Genomic DNA, 27708 nt, shown 5'->3' on the forward strand with positions numbered 1-27708 from the left:
AGCACTTGAATCATATTGGAAGCACACTGGCAACCAGTGCAACTTGAAAATAGCAGTACACTTATATACCGCAGTGGGGTCACATGGACCTGCCAAAGGATACACTTGCAGTTCCAATCATCACATCGCACACCATCCCTATGGTGCTGTGATTGCAGTTTGGGTGCTTGGCAATTGGTTTGTGTTTACAGCTGGTTATAGCATCCGCCAGTCACGTGATCACAATTTACAAACCTTTTTGCCAATTTTCAGCAAAAACATCCACTTGGGAAGCTGGATTTGCTTAATGACAATGTGATTTGTTGAACAACTATGTGATTAGCTTAGCAGCCATGGTGATTTGCATAATAACCACTGTAAAAACAGAGATCTAACTGGACTGGACTTAAGATGAACTTACAACAGAAATTCTGGTCTCAGTTGAGGACTACTTGTAAATGTAGAAAAATCTAGAAAATGTCTTCCCAATCATTCTTTAATAGTCCCCTTGAACCCAGACAAGCTACAAATAGCAGTAGCAATAGCAGTTAGACTTATATACTGCTTCATAGGGCTTTCAGCCCCCTCTAAGCAGTTTACAGAGTCAGCATATTGCCCCCACAGTCTGGGTCCTCATTTCACCCACCTCAGAAGGATGGAAGGCTGAGTCAACCTTGAGCCGGTGAGATTTGAACAGCCGAACTGCAGAACTGCAGTCAGCTGAAGTAGCCTGCAGTGCTGCACTCTAACCACTGCGTCACCTCGGCTCTATATACAAAACTTGCATTCCAGTGATAGTTTTCTAATTTATTTTTCAATTTAAGTTCAATATCCCTTTCCCACCTGGAAGAATTGTTCCTTTTCTTAGACCTCTGAAATAACTAAGTTTTGTTCCCAGGCTCCAGTAGCTAGGGACACTCTGGAGAAGTTCTATCTATTGGTTGTTTCATCACATAAGATCATTTGAATGCACGGAGAAGACAAACAATCACACACCCTTAGATTGTAATGGTAACTGATATTGCAGTGTCTCTCTTTGTTTGTTAAACTCCTTCCTTATCTTTCTGCATCAGAGAATTTCATAAATAGAACAAATTTGCTTCCGGACTATTTTACATCCCTTCCATTTCGGCTAATTAGTTGATTTTGTCTGAAGCTTTTAACTGGGAGAACTTTGATCCTCCATGTATCTTCAGATGTCTCTCTGCCAAGGGAAGAGTATCATGAATTTTACAAGAGAAGCAAACTGGCAACAAAAATGTTGAGACAGACTAGCCATCATTTTGAGGAAAACCTGACCAGAGAAGGATTGTAGCTATCATGTCTTCACTTCTTGCTGTGACTAAACATTTTGGTGATTGGAAAGCAAATTTACTCCTAAAGACTTGATACAGTTTGCATATGCAATGCATATCTAAGCCTAATATATCTACTAGTTTACAGTAAAGAAGATGTCAACTATTATTTGTGCAGTGCTACATGTCATCTTAAGTATATTTATCCCATCTGCTAATCTACTGATAATCATTATCATCCGTCGGTTGAAGAAGAGGTCAAGCAGAAACTATGTCTTTATCCTCAACTTGGCAGCTGCTGATCTACTTGTGGGTGTGATGTGCATTGTGGATGCTTTGGATGATGCAACAGATGCACTGTTTGATACGAATTTGGTTTTTTGTCTTATAAGGATCTGCATGGGTATTACTCCTTGTATTGGCTCTATTCTCACCTTACTCCTGGTTTCTCTGGACAAGTATTTGGCGGTAAAACTGCCCTTCATTATCCCTCCCTCATGAGCAAGAAACGTGTAATCCTCTCTCTTGTAGTCCTCTGGGTTCTCTCCTTCTTGGTAGGACACTTGCCACTTATTTCTTCAGGATTGCGGCAGAACAAATTGAAGGGTAACTGTGGGCTCCTGTCTGCTGCCAAAAGTGATTACATCTACATAATCTGTTTCGGCATTTTCACTCCTGCATTGTTGATCTTGGTGTTTTTGCATATCTCCGGTAGGAAGGATTGCCTATCGACAGCATAAGCAGATCCAGCGCTCTTGCCTGCATGCAGATATGCCTTCTGCTCATCTCTGTTACGTCAAAGCTCTGAGGACTACCCTTATTGTGGTTGTTTGTTTCATTGTATTCTGGGGCCCTTATTATGGGACTGCCATTGTGAAAGCTACCTGTAAATCCTGCAATCTGAGCCCACTGTTACGGGATTTTTTATTCCTTCTCGGAGAAACCAATTCACTGATAAATCCATTTGTGTATTCATTGTACAACAAGGATATAAGGGCTGAGTTTGCCAGGCTGATGAAATATAAGGGAAAAGGTCAAATAAAGCCATGTAAGTCTATTGATTTAGGCAGTGGCCATTCCAACTTTGGAATATGAAATGATTTATAAAATGGAATTAAATCAGATCTAATTTCTGCCTCTTCTCCCTTCAACAGTTTTTCAGATTATAGAACAGTATGTTCAATCTCCACTGCATAAAAACCAGATAAGCACAGTTCTGATCAAGAGAGGCTTTCCTCTCAGCCATAAGTTTGGTTATTTGAAAATAAAGATGGGTTAACTAGTAAGTAAATATTGATATAGTTTACCTGATGAAGTATTTTAAAACAGATAATACAGTGTGAGTGTCCTATTTGTCTTCATGTGGATCTTTGGGAAACTCTACTCGTAATAGTCATAATAGCATAATTGCTCCTGGTGTATTTTGAATATGGTTTAAAGGATTGAAATCTATATTCAGTTTTTAAAATTAAATCTGCAAACACCTGAAGTAGGTATGTATTTAAATCCCACCCTTTAAAATGAGTTAAGAGCTCGCTAGTCATTTTTTGATTCTTTCTCTCTGTATATAAGATAATTTCAGAACAATTCCAACAGATGAATAATTTCAAATTACTTGGATATCTCACTTAAAACTTGAATTTGTGAACTAGTCCATGAACAAAAAAAGAGCTTTTCAGCCTTAACCTTGGCAATAATGGCATATTAAAATCAAGCCTTTTGTGAGAACTTTTCTGTAGTACTTTGACTATTTATAAACATGCTGTATGAATTAAGTTACACACCAATCAGTTATTAGTGCCTCTGAATATAGTATTAAACTATGCGAGGCAGATTTATCTATACCTTTATTTCTGTGATTGTGAATTCTCTTCCATGAGGTCCATTTGCACTTTGTCTGGTTCTGCTTATTTAGCTCTACTGCTACTTAAGAAAGCATTTAGGACAAGTTTATTATTTGATAAGCATATTTTGGGAGGGACTTTTTCAGGGTTGTGTCCTTTGCAATTTTATGGTTGTCCATTCATTTGGTTTCCTTTTTATAGTTAGCTTCCTTGGGATTGCTTTTGGGCAGTTTTTAAGTAAATAAATTGTGATAAAATAAACTAGGATGAAAAATGAAAAACAGAGTCCCTGCAAATTGCACTTATATAAATATTGAACTTTTCATACCAGTACATCCTACTCCAAACAAATCCCATTGATTTAAATGCTTACATCTAGGAAAGCATTCATAGGAATATAAAGTATTTTGATACATAATTGGGCTTTTAGAGTGCTTTATTAACATAGATTCTTAGTAGAGTATTTTGATGAAAAGAAATGGAAAATAAGTAATAGCCATCCCAGCCCCACCTTTTTAATTATATGTCCTACCATTTTTGCTGCTGTTTTACCATATTACTCAATTACATTTTTTAAATCCTCTCTACTCCTCGGAGGGTATAATTTGTTAAACACATCTACTTCCAATAGTCCATTAACTCAAAGAAAAAGGAGATATCAAGAGATAACAAGAATTCATAGCTTTTTTGTCCAAAATTAGTTTGTAACACTATGCCTTGATTGGATGATAGTAATAACAATAGAAAGTGCTTATATAAAATCATCTATAAAGTTGAGGATTCATCAACTACATATATACATAAATGGAATTTACCTATGCTAATAGAACCATTACAAGTCATGAAATGGTGTTCAAGTGATTGTGAAGAATTTTATTGCACCTGAACCAGTTATGCATTATTTGAGAGTCTGGAATGATCTGCTGTGCTAAGAGTATTTTCCTTTTTAGGACAATCATTCTGTAGTTTGGAAAATATCAGCATCAGCATTGTATATGGAAAGTTATTTTCTGACCCTGGAACATACATCCTAGAAAATAGTTTCCTCCATGTGTAGTGGATAACACTTCGTTAATATATCAAGACTAGGGTTGTTTATCAACAAGACAGCATTGTTAATATAAAGGATACCTTTTTATTCTCTATTGCTTTTACAGTTAATAAAGGTGTATTAGGTATTTTTTGTAAATCTGGACATGAGTCTGAGTACTTACTGGATGGTTTGATTTCAGACAGTGGGAACAACAAATCTTTTTTTCCCAGCAGCTTTTACAAAACTCTTATGTGTAATCTGAAAACATGGCAGTGGCTGGTAGAATCTAATTCAATCCAGATTGTAACTAAATGCAAACCAGTGGCTTGAGCATCCTCATCCTCAGCCCAACCATTGTTTTATTTTACTATCTTGCTTGAAGAAGTGTGGAGAAATAAAAGCAGATGAATTATGATGAATTAGTATGGACTTAAAAACCTTATGATTTTTTTTAACCATAGCAAAATGGGTTTAGAGTTTTATGAATAGTTACTGAATCTTATACCTTATAATTCAATTTTCTTACTGAAGTTTGCTTCATATTTATATTTTCTAATGCAACAAACATATATCCATATATAGTATATTTTATGAATACATAAATATTAAATATAAATAAGTTTACCTACAGAATCCAACAGATTAATAAATATTAAATATTTTAAACAAGCAAGTGATACTGTTCAGTCAACATCAAACAACAATCAGCTGTTGATCAAACTGGTGAATTTAGTATTGCCATTATTATCTTATCCAGAGCACAGCCTATTTCACATTCTTTACAAAGGTATATTAATTTCGAAGTCTGTTTCAAAAGAAATGAAGGGAGCTGCAGTTTAGTCCACCAGTCACTGGCAGGAAAGTCTAAATATCTATTCAGTTTAGCAAAGATGCGAAGAATCTTTAATCTCTTGGCGAAGAGCAGAAGATCATCTTCAGCTACACACTTTGGCCATGGAAGGTGTTCAGCAATGGCTTTAAGAGAAAAAAAAGTAATTCAGTATCCAAAGTGCACACCTCTGACTAGCAGAAATTCAAACAGTTGCATGGGAATGAAAGCAATGTTGCAATTAACTTAAATTAGGTAATATAGCTATACAGATTAATAACGCTGGAGAACACGAACGATCAATTTTGAATAAAACGTAAGTTTTTGTATTTCCCTGAAGATTTTCTGTTCACCCCAAAACATTCCATGCCTTGCTTAATTGTAACTTGTAAGGCTAGGTAAACATTAATTTCTCTGACATGTACCTGCACTTTGGTTCCTACGTGATTTTTGCTTGTTTTCCCATTGCAAGAAAAGAAATGGCAATTTTATCTTGCCCAAGTATCCTGACACCAACATTAAGGTTCAAGGATAGAAAGATGGGTTTAAATACTACGCGAGGATTGTGCTTCTGTAGATTGTTGGGCCAAATCCATGTTTTCACTTTGTTGCCAGCTTGATCTGAGTAATGTCCTCCTCGAATTGTAATATTTATCCTACAATGAAGAAAAATAAACTGACTGTATATTTGAACCACAATCTTAACATATTCTATATAAAAATTACAAAGACAGGTTCGGCTCAGTTATTGATTCCTTTGCCTCATCATTCCAAGCAAATACATAAAAAAGGGCTTGTAATTGTTTCCAGAATTGCAACCAAGTTAGCCCATTATAATGAAAACAGTAATGCTTTTGTTACAACGTAAGTTTCTTGCAAATGTTTACTTGATAATATGCATGAAGTCTAAATAAACATACAAATTATATTAGGGGAAAATAAATTATAAGCTTAGTGGACAATAAAATGCAAGATACCTAGAATGTGACCATTCACAAAAACAACTAATTACTGGTAAACCATGGTTTGGTGCATTGGCATGAGAAGACTAAATTAACATATCTTCTCTGTCAATAGCAATAAAGCAACATGATATTAGCAATCACACTTCAGAAATGACTAGCAAATTTATAATTTTTGCAATTTCAAGGAAAAAGCTAGTGAACAAAAAATTGCAGCATGATAAATTTATCATCTATCACTTAGAAATAATTGTATTTTCTACAACTTGAGCATGGTTCCAGTCACAAAAGGATGTTTCTAATAATACTGCATATGTCGAAGTAATGGAAATCCTACCACAAATATGAAATATTAAATATTAAATACAAAATCCACAGCAAAAAATTAATCTTTATAGTTAGCTCACCATACAATTTGGTTTGGATGATAACAAGTTCCTTTCCCAGAAGAGTCAAATATTGCCTGGATTTTGGGCTTCTCACGCTTATCTTCTTGGACTATACAAATGTACCCTGCATTTTTATTCTGTACAATAATAATTGCCAGATTTCCAGATGGATAGCTGTACATGTAGCTAAGGTCTTTTTTTAAATAGCAAATACTATTTAAACAGAATAGATTTAGCTACCTTAGAAGTAGAACTTTTATTATAATTTTGTACCAATATCAAAACACTCCCTAATTTTGCAGTGGTACAGCAGTATCGATGATACTACACAAGGAAAATGATCACCAGTATGTATAACTTATAAAATACTTTATATGTCTAGAAGCTCAAGTTTGCCAAGACTTGATTACAGACTAAAATGTGCAACCGTTTCTCAGCTTGATTCAAGGGTCTGATCTTGTCTGAACCCTTGTCACGTAAGGGTTCAAAACACAGGTAGTCCTCAATTTATGACTGGTCACTTAATAACCACTTGAAATTATGACAGGCCCAAAATGGGTGTTTTACAGCCGTAAAGCATTTCTGGACTTTATACAACCTGACATTTCTCCACTCAATCATGTGACTGCCTTTTGAGCACTTGGCAATTGCTCACCTGCCCAATAGATTGCGGCATCCTATGGTCAGATGACTACAATTTTTTTTTGCTGATTTCTAGCAAAAAAACCACTCATTTGAAACAACGGCTTGCATTTATGACTGCAGTGTTGGCCTAAAAGTCCCAGATTTGCTTAACCATTGCAGTAATCTGCTTAACAAGCATCACAATATTGTAGAAGTAGATGCATGATTTACAACCAGAAATCTAGTCCCAATTGTGATTGTAAGTTAATGACTATCTGTACTTCAGAACTGTAATATTGCAAGAGACCTGAACTATAACCCAGCCCAGCATTTCTCAACTTGTCGTCTCACTTGGATGGATAAAAACCCATCACCAGTCTTTCAGCCATGGTAGTTGGGGAATTCTGGATGATGAAGTCAACAAAGATGAATGGCTCCAATGTTGAAAAGACTACTCAATGCATTTTACTACCTGCATCATGAAATAGGCTTTGATAAGACACAGTACAAAAATAGAAAAAGTGTTTAAAAGTAGCCTTAAGCCTTTTCCATTTTTCAGCAGCAGAAAAGTTTATGATTAACTCTATGAGGGGTGTTGCTGTTGCTGTACTGTATCTCTGTATGTATATGTTGTATCTCTGTTAACTGTCATCTGCATTTTTGTCAGGCAAAATCCGGGATTCCAGAAGGCATGTAGTTATGAAAAATTTGGACCCTTATGGCATCAGAAATGGGACAACAGAGATTAGTAAGCAGACTTTGGTATTGCATTATTGCCTATGAAGTTGTAGTCTTGTCTAGTCAAGTGATCCTATGAATCCTCAGCTTATGGTGCTGTAACATTATTTTCCATCTTAGCAACTTTAAGATGTGAAGACTTCATCTCTTAGAACACTGGGAGTTAGTTCACATATCTTAAAAGATACCAGGAATGAGAAGCATTGCCATAGAGGTTTAATTGTTGTAGGTCAATACATTTTAGACATTCTAATCTTAACTGTGGTGATTGTTGTATATTAAGGTGGCTATAAAAAAATAAGGTCACTACAAAGCATAGCAGGAACAGAACATTAGTTGTGTTTGTCATCCCGAAGACCTTTGCTGCAGATTATTTTGCTGCAGCCCTTTGCTTCTGATCCAGTTCCACAGAACAAAGTATGTCACAAAAGGAGTATGTCATAAAAGGATACAATATTTGTGCAGTGCCGTCTGGAAACATGGTAAGGAACTTCACACCATTTTGTAGTACTGTTGTATGAATTGGTTTTTTATCAACTATTGATGAAAAAAAAGAACAACATGCAGATTAGAGTTCCCTATGGGATTCAGGAGCTAGGTAAGATAAAGAGAATAATAAGGCTGGTGTACAAAATGGAGTTAATTAGAAATCTAGTTTATTATTAACAAAGGGCCACAGTGCACTACATGCTTTGTTTTATATATATATACATGCCATTATGTAGACAAACAGATAAATCTGAGTATGCCAGCAACTAAATGACAAGCTTAAACCAAGAAAATGAGAGAGGAAATGGAGCCTTACACTAGAAATTCAATTTGCAGTCTGTCCTATTATTGTCTGCAGTGGCTAACAATGTCATCTGACTCCCAAGTACATTGATTTTTATATGTCCCAAAAGATGGCATAAAGATTGGAAGGTATATCGCCTTAATTGGGAGGAAGGAAAATGAGAGGGCCCTGTAACAAATACACTTTTTTCCCTTTGCACTTTAGGTAAAGTATTCTGAAATACTATTCGTAATTCGTAATTTTGTAATTTAATGGGTTTATATGCCGCTCAATCCCAGGGGGACTCAAATTCCCATTTGAAATGGATTATTTTAGTTTTCCAATTCAAAAATTAGTTACAAGCCCATGCCAATGGCATGGATTCACCATTGTTATCAGTGCTGTTTGCACTCCTTAATTCCTGGACAAATTCTTTTTTTTAAAGAATTGTATTTTCACTGCCACAAAAATAAATTAATGATCATATAGTGAAAATAATGCTATATTTACTTCACCTTTAAAATTCAAATCAAGTGCTCCTAGCCATTACTTGATATTAATCCCACGTATAATTGGCATGGGTATATTAAGCACATTGCTTTAAAAGTTTAGTCCTCAGCTCTAAAAAAAGTTGCATATTTTTATGCCGGAAATGTAAAATTCAAAAATTGCTTCTAGTATATAGAATCAGGTGTTTACCTTTCCATTTGCAATAGTGAGATCACAGCATGAGATGCTGTATGTATTGTCCACAACCTCTGCTTTTTTAATTTTGGTGGATGAATTATTGCCGAAGAAAGTGTCTCTTGAGACATTAAGAAGGAAATTGTTTTAAGCTGTTTATTGTCTATAAAATAAAATATTAAATAAGAGTTAAATGATGATTGACTTATAAGGAACAAGCAAACTCCTTTGTGTGGATTTTTAGTTATCAACTGTCAACATGTAAGATTATATCTAAAGTATTGTTAGGGGGAAAATTATAAGTGGCATTCTATGTCATTAGTCTGAATAAAGTTGGCAACATATATATCCAATAAATAACAACAAAGTAGTATTGCCTACTACTTTGGAAGTGCCTTTATCACCATTCATGCAACTTTTGCAAGGAGAATTCAAATATTGGATCTGAGGCTCACACTATTAGAGGAAACTATTTTAATTTAATGGGATATTTATTAAAGCCCTGTCCTGCAATAGGAAGATCCAGACTTGCTTTCAAAATAAAACATTACTACAATGAAACCCAAGCAGTTTCAAAATTATAGCAAGCGATTGCAACATGTATTGAATAAAATCACAATTAAAATTTACAATTATGATAAAGCAGCACTAAAATAATAAAGCTATTGTATGTTAAAACTGATTTAGAAACAAGGGGTCATGAAGTCCAGCATCTTGCATAAAGAGAAATCCAGAGGCTTCAAGAGAAACTCCAGAAATAACAAAACAGCCCTAATTCTTTAATGCTTTTGCTATCTCAGTAACTGATATTGGGACATACTGAAAATGGCATCATTAAAATGAATAGCTAATGATAGGGTAAGGGGCTTTTAAAGACAACTACGATAGAGGTATAATTCCATTTAACAATGAAACCAAATACCTGTTGCAGCAGATTGAGGCTTTCGCCACAATGCTCAAGAAAAACGGGACGTGAGACCACGAAGGTGCAAGAGAGACAGGTTTATTGATGCATTGAGTTAAGCGTGCTCACATACCAAAATCTGAACTGCCTGGGCTCTGCCCGGGGGGGTTAGTTTTATACCGTGCTACAAACTGAGCTTTCTCACGGTGTTTCCATACACGAGACAAATATGACATTTCGAAAAGGAGAAGTTCATTTTGGAATGTTACAAACAGAGAAGTACATAGGAAAAATACAAAAAGAGAAGCTCCTATAATGTCTTAAACTATCGGCAGTTTCATCTCTGTTCATCTACACCCACGCTTGGCTTCCTGTGCCCCTCCTTTATAGTGTCTTGCCACACTGTTCCAGTATGGTTTGCTGCAACTTAATAAAAATCCATATTAAGTCTATATTGATATTCAAAAGCTAGTTAGAGCCTGGGGGCTCATATACCCAGGTGATATGGTGATATCCCGGCTGCCTCATACCCAGAAATGTGAATATTCTTCGCTGGATGTATTCAAACACAGACTTGGTAGCTATCTATCTAGAATACTTAAATTTGTATCTCAATACAAAGCAGATGATTGGATTTTAAACAGCTCCTTCCAATTCCTTTGATTAGACAATATTCTAGTCTACTGTTAATCCTGTAGCTAGAAATTGTTGGAGAACATGCTACAGAGAAAAAATTCCTTTGTGCAAAGCTGGCAACAATTGTTCTCATTTTCTCTATATACACAATCATTTTCTACTTGCATTATAAGCAAGTTGTGCTTGGGCCTTAGAGACCTGCCTACAGGTAGTCCTCGACTTACAACCATCTGCTTAGTGACCAAAACTACAACAGCACTGAAAAAAGTGACTTATACAATTTTCATATGACCGTTACAGTATCCCCAAAATCCCATGATAAAAAATGGAACACTTGGCAGCTGGTATCTATTTATTTATGATAGTTGCATTGTCCGGGGTGATGTGATCACCTTTTGCAACCTTCTGACAAGCAAAGTCGATGGGGAAGTCAGATTCACTTAATAACCATTTTATTAACTTAAAAACTGCAGTGATTTACTTAACAACTGTGACAAGGTCATAACATGGGGCAAAACTCCCTTAACAACTGTCTTGCTTAGGAACAGAAATGTTGGGGTCCATTGTGATCATAAATCAAGGATTATCTGTATTTACCCAGGACTTGAAGTAGGGCAGATGGTTGTCGCCTGATGTTTCCTGCTTGCTATGTTGTTAGAATAATCTGGTGATTATTATGTAGTTAATTTTGCTCTTCTGGTAGTTATTTTTTTATATTTTGTTGTATTCATTTTTTAAATTACTGTGATCTGCCCATATTTGGGTGCATCAGATCAAATAAAAATAGATTCCTGAGGGGCAATATGTTATAATGATAAAGGTAATGGACTAAGGGAAATCTAGGTTCTAGTTCACAATTAATCTTGAAATTATACTGAGTAACTTAGAGCTAAAGTTTTGATATGCATTTGGGTGATTCTTCTTTATGAATGAATACGGAAAAAGAATCATTCTTCCTTCTGTGCATAGTAACAAAAACATAAATAACAGTGGAATAATCCAACTTACATTCAGGGATATGCATTGGTAATGCACTCTTTTCTGCTTCTACAGCCATGTAAGCGACTTGTTTTGCAATTTGTCTCTCTTTGAGCCTGCAACATTAAAATATGAGGTGTGTGAATTTTTTTTTTAAATCTATTTATTACAGTTCTTTGTCCCCTACTCAAAATAACTCTAGGCAGCTTATAACTGGGATACATGAAAACATCCATAACATCAGTTTAAAAAAATTAACAGCTTTAAAAATATCTGTTGCGATCATCTATTAAATTCTTTCCCCCTAAATGCCTTGGGGAAGGGAATGGTTTTAACCTGCTTCCTAAAGGGTAATGGATGGGGACTAGCCTGACCTCAGAGTGGGCTGTCAGTGAGAATGCCATACTTCAGGTCCCTGCCTTCCCTCTCTAGGGCTATGCATCCATGGCAAGATTATACTGTAGGTAGAGAGATTGAACCTGAGGCTTTTGTGCAACCTGCAACTTCAGTTCTTGAATAGAAATTATGCTACTAAATTGGTTAGTGATGGTCAGAAGGCATTGCGTTTTGTGCCAACTACAGCTTCTGAATGGTCTTCAAGGACAGACAAACTTCTGTAGTGTAATTGAGATAACCCAGTGGCATAGGTTACTGTCTCCGGTATCTTTTAATTCAGGAATAGACTGGCATGCTTGATGAAACTGTACCAAAACTCTCTTGGATGTGATTTCCACTCGATATTCTCCAGAATCTGAGAGTCCAGGAGAACCCCAAAATTGCAGGCCAAGGGAAAGTGCAATTCTACATGAAGCAATATACAGAACCAGAGGATTTCTGCATCAATAGTAACACTATGTTGCTAGAATTAAATTTTAATCTGTTTTGTACATCTCAGCCTGGATCAGGACTCTCTACTGCATTTTCTGCAGAATACAACCCAATGTAGGTTACAGTATAAGAGGTACCTCGCTCAATAGTGGTGACTGTGAGAAGGATCTTGGAGTCCTAGTGGACAACCATTTAAATATGAGCCAGCAGTGTGGTGCAGCTGCCAAAAAAGCCAACACAGTTCTAGGCTGCATTAAAGAAGGGATAGAATCAAGATTCACGTGAAGTGTTAATACCACTTTATAATGTCTTGGTAAGGCCACAATTGGAATACTGCATCCAGTTTTGGTCACCACAAAGTAAAAAAGATGTTGACACTCTAGAATGCAGTGCAGAGAAGAGCAACAAAGACGATTAGGGAACTGGAGGCTAAAACATAAAGAACAGTTGCTGGAACTGGATATGTCTAGTCTTATGAAAAGAAGGACTAAGGGTGACATTATAGCAGTGTTCTGATATCTCAAGGGTTGCCACAAAGAAGAGGGAGTCAAACTATTCTCCAAAGCACCTGAGGGCAGTACAAGAAGCAATGGATGGGAACTAATCAAGGAAAGAAGCAACCTAGAACTAATAAGAAATTTCCTGGCAGTTAGATCAATTAACAAAAGTAACAATTTACCTCCAGAAGTTGTGAATTCTCCAACACTGGAAGTTTTAAAGAGGAGATTGGACAACCATTTGTTTGAAATAGTATAGGGTTTCCTGCCTGAGCAGGAGGGTGGACTAAAAGACCTCCAAAGTCCCTTCCAACTCTGTTATTCTAAATTCTATGTTGTACATTTCCTTCCTACTTCCTTTCTTGCTGCTTGCACTGTAAGTGGTGTTTTAAAGTGGTCCATTTTGAGAATAGCTACCTAACTTTAAGCTGCATACTCTATAGATTGCACTCCAAAAAGTAATGGGTGAGGTTAGGACAAAAATAAACTTTTATTCCATTTAAATTAAAATTCAACATAGTTATTAGTCTCCAGCTGTGTAATTAGTAATTTTCTTTCTGTCATATTGTACATTAAATTTGGTATCAACATCTAGAGATTTATGAAGGAAGCATGAAGAGCTTTCAGAGGTACAGGTAGCTCTGAGGTATCAGTTTTCAGTGGTCCCCCAAATCATCTTAAGGGCTCAAATTTATTATCACCCCAGTTTTCCATACCTTTGTCGAGCTCTTTCTTTTGCCCGTTCTCGGTCAGCTTGACTTCCATGGGCCTTATGAGGGGCAATATTAATCTTCTCCATTTTCACTGGATAGCGATTTTTTTCATTGACAATAAACTCATGAAGCTCCCGGCATTGCTGGCAACAGAAACGCTGGAAAGCAAGTCCTGCTGTTACCAGCTGGACAGATGAACCTTGTACCCAATGGAAAACCATGTGGTAAATGTGCTGTCATTACTTACATTTCCCCATTCTTCTATGTGTTCCAGACTTTCAAATGAAGGAAAGTATTTTATGGGGCTACCACAGAATTCACATGTTTCTAGAGTTTCCTTCGGAACCTGCAGAAAAGAAGGGAGGGGAACATTTTGGAAAGTTTTATCACAGTTATCAAGACAAAAGGTATAGGGTTCATAGCCTGGGTTTCTATGGGGTGGAACTTTTTCTCCTCATTGCCGACCCAGTTACCAATAGAGGGTAGAATTGTACAGACTAGAACAGTCTCCCCTAAAATACTGCATTCTGGCTCCCCATGTTAGAATGTTCTGACTCTGCAGGAGGAGGCTCTATCATCACTGGTTAGGTAAAGTAGTGACATTTGAAAGTAATGCAGATTTCAGGATCACTTTGGGGCGTTTCAGCCAGTTAAAGGATGCTAAGCTTTTTTAAGGCTTAATGCTAAAACTGGCATTGATTCAACCACAAAAGAGCCACTGAATGTCGACAGGCAAGAGAGCTCTAGAGGTTGCAAAACAGGCTAGTGGACTTACTCTTGCTGGAGGGAAACCTATCAGATGGATATGGGTCTCTTTTGCTTTGTGCCCACACTTCTACATCACCCTGGGACTTCTTAGTTGGCCTGTTTTGGAACCCAGAGTTGGGCTTTTTTCTCAGCTGAAATGCAAATAGAGTAAAAATCGACCTGCCTTTATATATACCTACATAAAGAATATTTTTTCCCAACCTGAGGGCCTTCTAGGGATGTGAATCTCAGCTCCTAAATTTCTCAGCAAAGGCTATGCTGACTAAGAATCAATAGGTATCCAGCTTGGAAAAATCAATCTTTAAACATAAATGTATATAAAGGTATTGTTTTAAATGACATTCCAGAAAAAGTGTGCTTCTTTCTATGAACTTTCTAGTTCAATGAAGTGCTTGCCTTTATGCCTCATATGCAACTGATGTTACCAATACAGTTTACCCATATTGTTAATGGCTCTGAGCTTGTACAGGAAATTAGATATTCTGATGAAGTCTATGGGGGTTTTTTTGGTAGCCACTTTCCCTTCCCACTAGCATGATCCTGTCATGGATGGGACTAGGTGCGGAAATTACAGAATGATAAATACCCATTCCTGTATCTTCTTGAAGCAAAATTCAAAATAGATACATGTGCATTTTATTAACACGCACATAAAACACATGGTTGGTATCATTAGAAAATGTACCTATATCTTGATATAAAAACCCTATTCTCAGTCACAGATTATTGTAAACATCTCTGAGTTTAAAGTAAAGAAAACAGGACCATAAAACTCCCCTGATACAACAGTAGAGTGGGCAGCTCAAAATAACAGATGATTGGGCGAGTGGGAAGAGCCTCATTTTAAAGACTCTGGATTAATACCAGTGCCTGAAGAGTGATGGCAGACCGTTCGGGCATAAACATTACGACCGTCACTTAAAAACAATGCTACTGGAAAATGATCACTGACTTGGGCTTTGCAGTGTTTCTTGTGAGGAGCAAAACAGATTGTAGGAGGTTAGTATATCATTATGGTAAATAAATCAGTGGGACATATATTACATTGGGGAGGATTGTCATGAATGATATGTAGGCCACATGTACACTCAACGTTTAAAAGACTGGCCATCTTATTTATTCACATCTAGAAGGAGTGAGAATTTTATTTACTTAACAAATGTGAAATTTAAAGCAAAGTTTCATGGGTAATTGGAGAAGGAAACAGGAACAGAAGAGGCAAATGCTGTTTGCTTGCCCAAAGAATATTGTAAAGGAGTTCCTGAAGGAAAAAATCACAAAATTTGGCCTATTATGTTGGCTATTTAAAAATCACATTTTATGTTGACATTTTGACTATAAGGCCTATGTGGACTGTAGTCATCAAGACGTAATCATTTTGACTCCAACCAGTTTTTGCTTTCATTCTCTCCCTGTGCACTAACCAAGGTGAATGGATTAAATATATTTGGATCTTTTTCTTTCTTTCCATTAAAAAACAAATACAAATGGTCCTCAACTTACAATGGGACGGAATAATAACTACTGAATAACAAAACTGAAGAGGAAGTGAAACCACTGGCAATCCTAGATTCCTATTCCTAACCATGAGGTTAAAATAGCAAAATTTAGTTTCTTGATTTTATTCAAACTAATTTAAAATGTTCCACTTCGTTGGAAATAAACAGCCACTGTTTGCATGGATAAACAATAAAAATGGGAATATATTACACAATAAAAATTATCTTTTCTGCATGCTATTGCAGGTAGTCCTTGATCCTTTGATATTACAACAGCGCTGAAAAAAGTGACCTATGACCATTTTTCACACTTATGATCTTTACAACATCCCTATGGTCACGTGATCAAAATTCAGACGCTTGGCAACTGACTCATATTTATGATGGCTGTAATGTCACAGGCTCATGTCATCCACTTTTGTGACCTTATGACAAGCAAAGTCAAGTGGGGGAGCAAGATTCACTTAAAAACCCGTCACTAGTTTAACAACTGCAGTGATTCACTTAACGATTGTGGCAAATAAGGTTATAAAATGGGACACAACTCACTTAACAAACATCTCATTTAGCAACAGAAATTTAGGGCTCAGTTGTAAGTGAAAGGCTACCTGTAACAGAATTGCTCAGAGTTTAGAACAAACTTGTGTGAATTAGATGCTTTGATTGCTTTCTCACCCCACAACGACACATAACATTTTTTGTCCGCCAGTGATTTAATGAGTTCAGAACAGATCCTGTCCAAACTAAGGTTCATGGGTATCTGCAGAGTGTGATAACAAAAGCCAAGATGGTGCAAATCAAAGCTGCACCTGATTTTTTATATACATCATATATGCAAGCACAACTTTGACTTTGAAAATTGTGTCTGCCATCTTGTCTGTACTCTATAGTTTCTGCTGCTAAGATTGATACCCACCCCAGTTACAACAAGTGAGATGAATTATAATCCTGAACAAGGATAACTTTGTCCATCTACTGTTAACATGTTCTGGAACTTCTCAATAGGGCTGCTTTAGGTCTGTTTCCACAAAATATACTTGAAGTATCACATCTTTTCCTGAGATCGCATGGCACCCACAGCCATATGAACCTGAGAAAGACATGGCTGCCTTAATGAGTAGCAAATGGAAGCCATGCTTATGCTTTCATACACTCTAAAGCTCTGTTTTGGAATTAAATCCAAAGTATTACACAGTCTTGCTATTTAGAATGCTTAAACAGAAATGACACGGGTAACTTTAACTTAACAAGAGAAAAAGAAACATGCAACTCTCTCTAAATTAATTATCTAGCTATATGTATTACCAGATGGTAATTTGGCATTTAGCTGTAAAATTTAGTTAAGAACTCTTAAAACCCACTATATGACAGTATTAAATTTATGCTAGCTCATAGTAATAGAAATCAATGAAACATAAAAACTTTTGCTTGTTTCATAATTTCCTATTCCCCATTATAAAACCATTTAAGATTAATATTTATGAATATAGCAACTATACTATTCATACTATGTGCGATAATTAAGCAAGGTTGGAATTTGGCAGGAATCATTAGTATTATTCAAAAATTTAATACACACCAATTATCTGAACACAAAATTAGACAAAACCCTACAGAACCCAATAAAATAAACATCAATGGAAAAGATTAGGTAAAAAAAAACATTGGATTGTCAAAGGATTTTGTATGCACAAGGTATATAGAAAAAAAAATGGTCCCTTCTACTCTTCTTTCCAGATTTCAACATGAAAAGCTGGCTGATTGGTAGGAAGATTTTTCTTGTCTCCCTTAAGCAGCATTTGTAGGTATAGATATATTGATCTGTATCTATAAATGCTTATTGGGAGAAAAGAGAAAATCTCAAATCATTGATTTTTGGTCAAATATCCAATTGCTTTTGAAGCAAACTTGATCTTTTAACTTCAACTTGAGAGCTAATTATGCTTTTACTTAGCCTTGGCTGATGTCACATTGCCCTGATATTTGTTTATTTCTAATAGCCTTTCAGGAATGTTTAACCAAAGTTTGTAAAAAAAAAAAAAAGCCAGTCCTCAGAAAATAAATGAAAACCACAAATATGAATTGTCACATGGATGACGCTGGCTCTGTCTGTAGTAAACAACACATAAAGTATATGAAAGCAATCCTGCTGTATGGGAAAGGTGGTGTAAAAACCCTTTTGTGCGTTTTCATGTCTTATTTCTGAACTTCCTTGGAACAGATGGTGTTAGACAGCTGTGCACTACAATTACTAAGCATCATTGCTGCTTTTTTGTTCTAACCCCCACCTGTTTCAGAAGTAGGAAAAGGCCCTGCTTTTTCTTCTTTCTAAAGGGATTAAAACCAACTGTAAATGATTCATTTTGCAATTTCATTAGGGAACTTAGAGACAACTGGCTTTTAAAAGCTGTTATATTCTTAGAATGAATTTGCCAATATTATCCAAGGCAGCTGCTCTATCTCATTTTGTTTATGTATCTTCGGATATTTACTTAAGCTAGCCTAAAATCTTATATATGATGCAGTCTTATTGAGATGTCAGACTGCAAGTGAGAAGACCACATGTATGAATAGTTTCATATTCTTATGTCCAGAAATAGAAAGGTAAAAACTGAATTTATGGCCAAATTCTTGGGAGTTATTTGGTTTGTTACATAATTTACAAAAGGGGATTTGTTTTTCCTCTTTCATTACTTTATAATTTTTGTGGCTGGATTGATCTTTTAGTACTATTGCTTGCATTTGTGTTTTTCATTTGTTAAATACTTCAGCATTATAAACTTGAAAAGAAAGAAAGCTAACTGTAATCAGAAATTAATATATTGGATAGAAGGCAATGCACCACTTTTTCTGGTACGGACAGCTTTTCATCAGAATTTTTCATCCGTACAGAATTTTAAGGAGAAGTATTCTGTCAGGCAATTTTATTCTGAAGTAGTAAACTTGTAGAAGCGTGTACTGGTAACTATTTTCTTTCTTCAGAAACCAAAGGTTAATCCTCCAAGCTAAACTGAACATAATATATATTCCCACAATTCTTTCCCCAGCAGAAATATCTATGGCAGGGGTTTCAAACTCAATTTAACTAAGAGCCACAGGTTGTGTTTGACCTCCGGGGGGGGGGGGCATAGCCAGGGTGGGTGTGGCCAGCTCAACATCACTTATGTCGGGGGTGCCTATGGTGGTCCGAGTGCTCTGCCAGAGAAAACGGGCACCTCAGCTCCATTTTTGGCTGTGCTGGCCTCCTGCAAACTTCTGCCAGAGAAAACATAGCCCTTCCTAGCTCCGTTTCTCTGACAGAGGCACCGCAGGCCGGTTCTTTGCTGTTTCCAGGACAGCCCCATGGGCCAGCTCTAAGTACCCCATGGGTCTGATCCAACCTGCGGGCCTTGAGTTTGTCACCCCTGATCTATGGGAAACTGGAATTTTGAGCAGAATACCAGTGAAAATGGAACAATCAGTCTTCTTAAAATCTCTCCTAATTCCCTTCTTCACCCTCATTCTCCAAAGTGCTCCTCCCTATCCAGGAGGAAAGGGAAATGGGTAAACAGTGTTGACTATTTCAGTAAAGAGTAAGAAGTTACAAATTTACAGTGCAAAGTAATGTACAGGAGGTGGGTGAGTAGAGCCATTACAATACAATAGCAGAGTTGGAAGGGACCTTGGAGATCTTCTAGTCCAACCCTCTGCCTAGGCAGGAAACTCTATACCGTTCCAGACAAATGGCTATCCAACATCTTCTTAAAGACTTCCAGTGTTGGGGTATTCACAACTTCTGGAGGGCAAGCGGTTCCACTGATTAATTGTTCTGTCAGGAAATTTCTCCTCAGTTCTAAGTTGCTTCTCTCCTTGATTAGTTTCCACCCATTGCTTCTTGTTCTACCCTCAGGTGCCTTGGAGAATAGTTTGATTCCCTCTTCTTTGTGGCAACCCCTGAGATATTGGAACATTGCTATCATGTCTCCCCTTGCCCTTCTTTTCATTAAACTAAACATTAAACCTTCTTTTCATTAAACTTTCATTTACCTCAATGTGAATATCTGCTCTTGATGACTCTGGTCTATAAGCTATAATAGTAGGTGGGCCAACACTGGAAATTGTCTGCAGAGATTCTTGAAACAGTTTTAAGAAGTCTTCTCTAAACTTAAAAAAAGAGAAAAATAAATTATTGCAAACCTCAACCACTTGTTCAGAGTATTCCTCCAGCATCACTGCACAATAAACAGTCTCCATTTTTATTTAACTGTGAGAGGCTGGGATGGAGAAGGAGATAGGCAAACTAAAATGAAAATAAGTTCCACTAAATTGTATAGAGACCACATATGATCAATACCTCTGTGTCGCATAAAAATTTCTAAGTAGCTGAGGTCTTGGGGCACAACAGCATAGATATCTAGGAATCAATAAACAAATTAGTTACGAAAGGGTATGTTCTTCTTTCTGAACTTTATATTTATATATATATATATATATATATATATTATATATATATATATATATATATATATATATATAGCTTAGGCAATACATTGTATTACATCCAAATTAACAAACACCATGACTATGTAATATAGCAGGCTTTCCCTGACAAATCATATTATTACATCATGTGATGGTCTGGTTAGCCTAACATGTTAATTCAATATCTAGAATTCCACAGCACGCAGAACCACAAATTTCTCAATCCCAATCTAATCAGATTAGCATGTGGTAGCCAGTGAAATTCTAAAAAAAAAAGCCAACTCTAAATAGATTCTTAGGTTCCAGCAGTCTTTCTTCAAATTGGTCTCACTGGACAATGCAGAGATTAGCACTCTCAGCATTGTGGGGCTAATACATTTGGGTCAGCAGTTTGGGGAAATTAGGCTGGAAGAAAACTACATTTTAGGAAGAGAGAGTGGGATCATTTAGTTTCTAAAACAGTGGTGTCAAACTTGTGTCATCATATCACATATCGTGACTTTCTCCCCTTTGATAAAATGGAGATGTGTGGGCCAGCACATCATGCATCTGTCCCCGGGCTACAAGTTTGACACCTGTGCTAGAACATTATAAAAATAGTGCATATAATTTATGGAATATATAGTTAGTTCTCATTTAGAACCATCTCAGACTGCAATTGCTCCATTACAACAGCGATGAAAAAGGGACTTTGCAATCAATGTCCACATTTACCACATTCCTGATGACTGTCAGTTATATGTTTACTATTACAGTCAGTTAATACTATCGTTCTATTACTGACCTGTTTTTTTCCTCCCCTCACCAACTTGCAGAGCAAAGAGATAGCCTGAAGAAGCTACCTTTTCCTGTTTTTCCACAGTCCATGTTTGTTAACTTGCTCTTTGGCCCTTTTTACAACCTCAGCTAATTAAAGTAACTTTAATTAGTTGATCAGGGACACGATGGCTCAGTGGCTAAGATCCTGACCTTGTTGATAAGAAAGGTCGGCAGTTTGAATCCCTAGTGCCGTGTAATGGAGTGAGCTTCTGTGTACTTGTCCCAGCTTCTGCCAACCTAGCAGTTCGAAAAGCATGTAAAATACAAGTAGAAAAATAGGAACCACCTTTGGGTAACAGGGTTCCGTGCGCCTTCGGCATTTAGTCATGCCAGCCACATGACCACAGAGACATCTTCGGACAGTGCTGGCTCTTCGGCTTTGAAACGGAGAGTGAGCCTGCCCCCTAGAGTCGGAACACTAGCACATACTGCAAGGGGAATCTTACCTTTACCTAATTATTGATTAGAATCTGTCGCAGATACTGACAGGCACGCCAGAAAATCACAGCAAAGCCTTTATACAATTCAGAGACAGAGAGAATCTACCAGCAACCATCAAAATGCCTCGGCTTTCATGGAAATTAAAGCTAAATGTCTTTAGCAGCCTAGTGCTAAAAGGCAATAACATACTACTGTTTCCCTGAAAATAAGACCTCCCCGGATAATAAGCCCAATTGGGCTTTTGAGCGCATGCACTAAAATAAGCACTCCCCCAAAAGTAAACCCTACCCGAAAATATTGCCACTCAACAGCAGCCATGAGGTGACCATGCTTGCCGCCTCCTTCACCTCAAAAATAAGGCCTCTCCAAAATAAGGGCCAAGCGCTTAGTTTGGGGGGGGGTTAAAAAAAAAAGACCCTGTCTTTTTTTTCGGGGAAACATGGTAGATGTACAGACAGTCTGACAGCTCATTGATAGGAATCTGTGGATTCAAAAAGTATAGAAATAAAAATTATTCTCAAAATGAATAATAAATGTTTTGGGGTAGCAACTTACCATTCTCAGAGGAACCTCTTCTTGGTGCTCCTTTGGAGCTTGAAAGGGGAGCTGAAAAGGGGAAAAAAGCAGCCCAATTCTATCAACATTCTTTTCTTCTTTCTCTCTTTTGAAGAAGATCAAAAATAGGTTAAATAGAAAATGATCAGAGGCAGCAACTGGGCAGAAAATGAATGTCCAAACAGGTCACTGGGAACCATGTAGGCTCCTCTGCTTTCATGCTGTTTTTCAAACCAGAAAAATTAAATTTTCCCAGCAATATGAGATTGCAATTTGCAGAGACAGCATGCACTGCCAACCACAAGGGTTTTAACTAGAGATCACAGCCTCCAAAACTATGAGTAACCATGATTACCCTAAGGCCCTTTCCAAAGATAACAATGAGGTGGCATACACACACACACAGTCACACACTCACTTTACTTCATCATTCAGTTTAAATTAAACCACATCCATTTCACTGGATGTTCTACCTAGGTTTTTTGTCACCACCTTACCTATGTCATTTTTCAGCCTGACAAGGAATAGAAAACTTTTGGTTTTCTAGGTATTTTCCTTTAAAATATACAGAGTAGGAAAAATATCCTCAAACTTAAACCCTGATATTTATAATTCAGAAAATGTTACTCAGCTTTCCACTTTAGATTTTGAATGATCAGAGGAATACAGAATTCAATCAGAAGGTAAAAGCCAGACAGAAAACATTAAAAAAAATAACAAGTATGAAATGAAAACTGGATATATGTTAAATACTCCTTCCAATATTACCACTTTAGAACTGGTAGCACCTGGTAGCAAGCAGGATAGCAGAATTTGATACCAAATTGACCAAGAGGATTCTAGATCATATTTTTTTAAAATTTGGTCACCACACATTAGCTGACTTCAATTCCATGCTAGCTGGGAAATCTGGGAGTTGAAATGAACACAAAGTTGCCAAGCAGTTGAAAAGCAGTGGCCTAACTATAGTTCGTAAAGTAAAAGCAGGATACTCATGAGCCTGGACATATGCTTTAAACTCGGTTAATGCATTCTTATCTAAAAGATTTAATATGTACTGTGTTTCAGCTTCTAATAAAGTTTAACAATTTAACAATTCATATTGAGCAAAAAATATATTTTTAAATGAAAAGTACAATTAGGATACCAAACAATACCAGCACACAGTTTTGAGTAACACCAGCTGCAGCAACCAGATTCAATGCCAGAAGATCTTCCCAGAAAAAAAGTATTCTACAGCAGGGTGTCACAATTCAGACTGTTCTACTGCCTTCATTAACCTGAGCTCTACAAATTTTATATAAAAGGCCCTTAGCAGTTGGACAAATTTGAGTGGAAGTAGCCTATCCTTCTGAACTCTAGACTCCAAAGTTGTATGTGGCTTTCTAGGAAAAATAAATAGCAATCAGAACCAGAAAGGTGGCAATCAGTGAAGTTATTTAAGATTAGCACATTATCTTCCATTCCTTTATCTTTAACAGTCCAGCTCCCAAATTTCAGAGCGACAGAACTTTCCAATAAGCCTGCAATGATATATCCCCATAAACAAACTGAAGTTCCCTAGAGATATTCAGACAATGATAAAGTAGTAATTATATAGTGTGATAAATTGCAGAATGAAGATTTGTGCTTAACAGAAAATCCTGGGTTCAAATTCATTCCCTGCCTATGGTACATAGCTAACTGTACTTTCATGAAGAACCACTAATGGTTGGTAAAGCATGTTGTTATATGCCAAGGATTCCAGGTTCAAATAGTCTACTTTCTGTAACAAAACATATCAATAGCAAAATGCTGTGGAAAGAAACCCCAAAGCACCTCCAGTTAGAGTAAACAAATACCAGATTTTTCCTTCCTCAAGACATGAAAATGTCTTCAATTATATTATATATAGTTATATATATAAATATTATATAATATAATATTGAATATATATATATATATTTTCCAACATTGCAATAAACTTGTTACTTACACTTTCTCTTGTAGATGTGGTCATGAAGCCAACTTGCATCTGTCTGCATTGAGACAGATATTTCTAAGGGTCTCTGAGGCATATCAGCAATCGTGTCCATATTTCCCTTTCAGCAGATATAAGAAAGCATGCAATCAAATTATCTTCAAATAACTCCAATGCATCATGCCCCAAAATGATATTTGTTGCCCACTGCTTTAAACAATAGAAAAGCGAAATATTGGAGGCAATTTACCAACAGATAAGGTAGCATTCTATGCGAAGATCCAGTATAACTCTTAATACTTAGTGGGCTAAAATAGAAAACTTTCTTATTTTGAGAGATATTTATCTGATCACAATTAATCTTATTTGTTACTGAATTCTTCCAAGAAACAAGTTGATAAACATATCAAAGGAGGAGAAAGAAGAGAAGAAAAGAAATACATCAATCATGAAAAATTAATTCAGCGGCAAGCACAAAACTGTAGCCATAGATAAGTTTAAAAGATTAAAAAAACCAACTAGAATGCATTTCCGTCAATCAGAAAGCAGTAACACTCACAGTAAGCCACAATGATGCCACATGCACAATTGTATCATCAGAGAAATACCACCATTATCGACTGAGTCCCGAAGTCTGACTCAAGTATGTTGTGGAATTTGAGACACAAGGTCAATAGTGGCTAGACACTGAGCTTGATGATCAGAAATGTCGCATTTTGGTGGTTCAAATCCCTAGTATAGGTCTCCTGTGTGAGCAGGGGGTTGGAGTAGATGACCTCCAAGGTTACTTCTAGCTCTGTTACTGTTAATTAATTTAATATGCTAATGTTGTATTTTATTCTCCTGTCCCCAGCAGGTGCCCATGTGTATACATCATTAGACCTACACAATGTAGTCCAGCATTTCACAAAACCGACAGATACCTTGATTCCTAGGAAACCTGTTAGCTGCCTGGCTGAAAAGAGACTATAATTACACTCATTGTTTAAAACACAATTTAGAAGGAACATACGTTATTTCCAACCTTTCCAACCATCTTTGGAAGAGAAGAATGTACAGAGACAACATGAAAGCATGGAACATTGTTACTTAATAGTGACATGATCTCACTTTATTTAGACTGCTACTCATCTTAAATACTCACCTTCTGATTTCACTTTCTCTCCGAACTCCTCCAATATACTCGGAAGCTCTTTGTTTTTCCTGTTTCATAAAACAAGTGTATCATTCACATGGAAACCAAATTTTGGTCTGTACTGGCTATGAAAAGTTTAAATATAAAATACCTTCCTATAGATCATTTATTTTGAGATAGCTTTAATGGCTTCTAGCCCATCTCTATGTCTTGAATATATTGTGACCACCCAGACCTTTCTGTCTTGGCAGAAAGTGAACTAAATATCTGAAGATGACCAACAGATTATCTCTGGCTCAGACTCCAAACTTTCAGGTCGTCAGCAGATGTGGCAAATGATCCTGGAAAGATTGTGGCCTGAGATTGTCAGACAATGCTTTGGCCCTAAAGCAACTCAAGGCCCAGGGGCCAGATCTGGCCCATGGGGTGCTTGGATCTGGTCCACGCGGCTGCCCTGGAAACAGCAAAGGACTGGGCCGGGTGTCTCTGCCGGTGAAAGCTCAATTTTCACTGGCAAAGGGTTGCAGTAAGCCATCACAGCCGAAAACGGAGTTTGGAAGCCTGTTTCTCTGGCAGAGCACTCAGGCCACTACAGGCGCCCCCAACATGAGCGGCATCGAGCTGACCACACCCACCCTGGCCCACTAAGGTCAAACACAACCCATATTCGGTCCTCAATGAAATTGTGTTTGCCATCTTTGGTCTAAGGAGTTCAGCTTGTTTCTATGGGAATTAAGTGGGAATGGGACAAGAATAATAACAGCTGCTCTTAGAGCCAGCTAGTAATATTTCATCCTTAATATCCTCACTGCAAAACAAACAAACAATGGGCCTAAATTACAGAACCAATGTTTGGTCAGTTTGCTGTTGAATTTCAGTAGGGCTAAGGGTGGGGCACCTTATGGGTTTTATCTTTGTTTTTTTGTGTTTTATATTTTTATACTGTTTTTCATTTGTTGTTTATTTGACACTGTATGATATCCAGTGCCTTTAAGGATTAGGGTGAGGCATACATTCTGTAAAATCAATCAGTAATCCAATTAAACTGAAGTATTTTGGCAGTAGTTTGCTCTCCAAGCTTGTTTCAATTTAGTTTCTAAATGTTTCATTACCAGACTAGGTAAATCAGCAGCAGGGTTTTCTTGCCTTATTCCTCTTTAGCTAGGACAAGAAAATCCTGCTGCTGATGTTACCTAGTCTGGTAACAAAATGTTCAGGAACTAAATTGAAACAAGCTGGGAGAGCAAACTACTGCCAAAATCTAAAGCCCAAGCTACAAGAATTTTCCTTTATTTCAAACCGAGATATTTAATGGAAAACTATGAATCAAGAAAACTATCATTAAACTATAGCATCCACTGTCAGCTCATGAACCAACTCTTAGCTTCATCTGCAACACTCATGATAGCAACCTGTGTTATAGTTTTGTTGCATTGAAATAGTATGTATAATTTATGTTAAGTCTTTAAAGCATTATAGCATGTTTACTATTGTTGTAGCTGATTTGGATCAAAATTGAGACCAACAGATTAAATATGACTAATTCCATTGATTTTGAAAAGATCCTATGCCAAGTGTAATAGCATCTAGAACCAATCTGGGCTTCTGTTGTTTTAATGAAATCTATCCTCCCTCTTCCTTCTCAGATATTTCAAATGGAATCAGATTTGACTCGACTGTTTATTATAGCTGTCTTCCCCTACCTCTTGCAAGACAAATAGGGTCTGTCAAAAATTCCTACAAGCATTGTTTTGAATGAAGAACTTGATTGCACATAGTTTAGTCTGCATCCATATAAACAGAAACAGATAAATCTATTCTAACATAACTCTGCTAAATTTCATTTTAATGCCATCATTTTGGTACTCATTTGGCTAAGAGGTTACTCCAACTATACTTTTTCTTTGCATACTGTCACGTTAATAGGAGATCCAGCATCAATAAGGAATTACATTGGTGGTGGTGTTTAGAATGCAGTATTGCAGGTTAACTCTGCCCCTGCCGGCAGTTTGATCCTGATTGTCTCAAAGTTGACCAGCCTTCATCCTTTTGAGATCTTGTAAAATAAGGACCCATATTGTTGGGAGCATATGTTGACTCTGTAAGCCACTTAGACAGTGCTGTAAAACACTCTGCAGATGTATATAAGTCTAAGTGCTAGTGCTATTAGTACTGTAGTTCTTCCTAAGGTCATGTGTGTGTTGACCATGAACTGTGATACTGATATATTTTATTTGCATTTCTGACATAGGCAGAAAATTTATTGCATTATATAGGAATGAATGCAACTGCTGAAGATCTTATATTGCCAAATTAACATAATACTATAGGGCAAATTTCTATAAATATTATAGTCAGCAAGTGT

General features: G+C 36.8%; 2 protein-coding genes across 2 annotated transcripts; one reads left to right on the forward strand and one right to left on the reverse strand.

Moving 5' to 3' along the window:
- The first annotated feature begins 714 nt into the window (after positions 1–714).
- On the forward strand, positions 715–5128 carry LOC116514344 (glucose-dependent insulinotropic receptor-like). The gene is given in 3 exon segments (XM_032225891.1): positions 715–1752; positions 1755–1984; positions 1986–5128. Coding segments are annotated over 3 exon segments (936 nt in total). The 5' UTR covers positions 715–1430; the 3' UTR covers positions 2370–5128.
- Positions 3177–25767, reverse strand: ERICH6 (glutamate rich 6). The gene is given in 16 exon segments (XM_032225685.1): positions 3177–5133; positions 5411–5636; positions 6350–6505; positions 8146–8197; positions 8200–8230; positions 9165–9238; positions 9241–9312; positions 11698–11783; positions 13709–13863; positions 13953–14051; positions 19999–20115; positions 20306–20320; positions 20322–20365; positions 22249–22299; positions 24224–24329; positions 25353–25767. Coding segments are annotated over 15 exon segments (1545 nt in total). The 5' UTR covers positions 24324–24329; positions 25353–25767; the 3' UTR covers positions 3177–4866.
- Between the last annotated feature and the right edge of the window lie 1941 nt (positions 25768–27708).

The sequence above is a fragment of the Thamnophis elegans genome, chromosome 10 (genome assembly GCF_009769535.1).
Source record: "Thamnophis elegans isolate rThaEle1 chromosome 10, rThaEle1.pri, whole genome shotgun sequence".
Classification (NCBI taxonomy): Eukaryota; Metazoa; Chordata; class Lepidosauria; order Squamata; family Colubridae; genus Thamnophis; species Thamnophis elegans.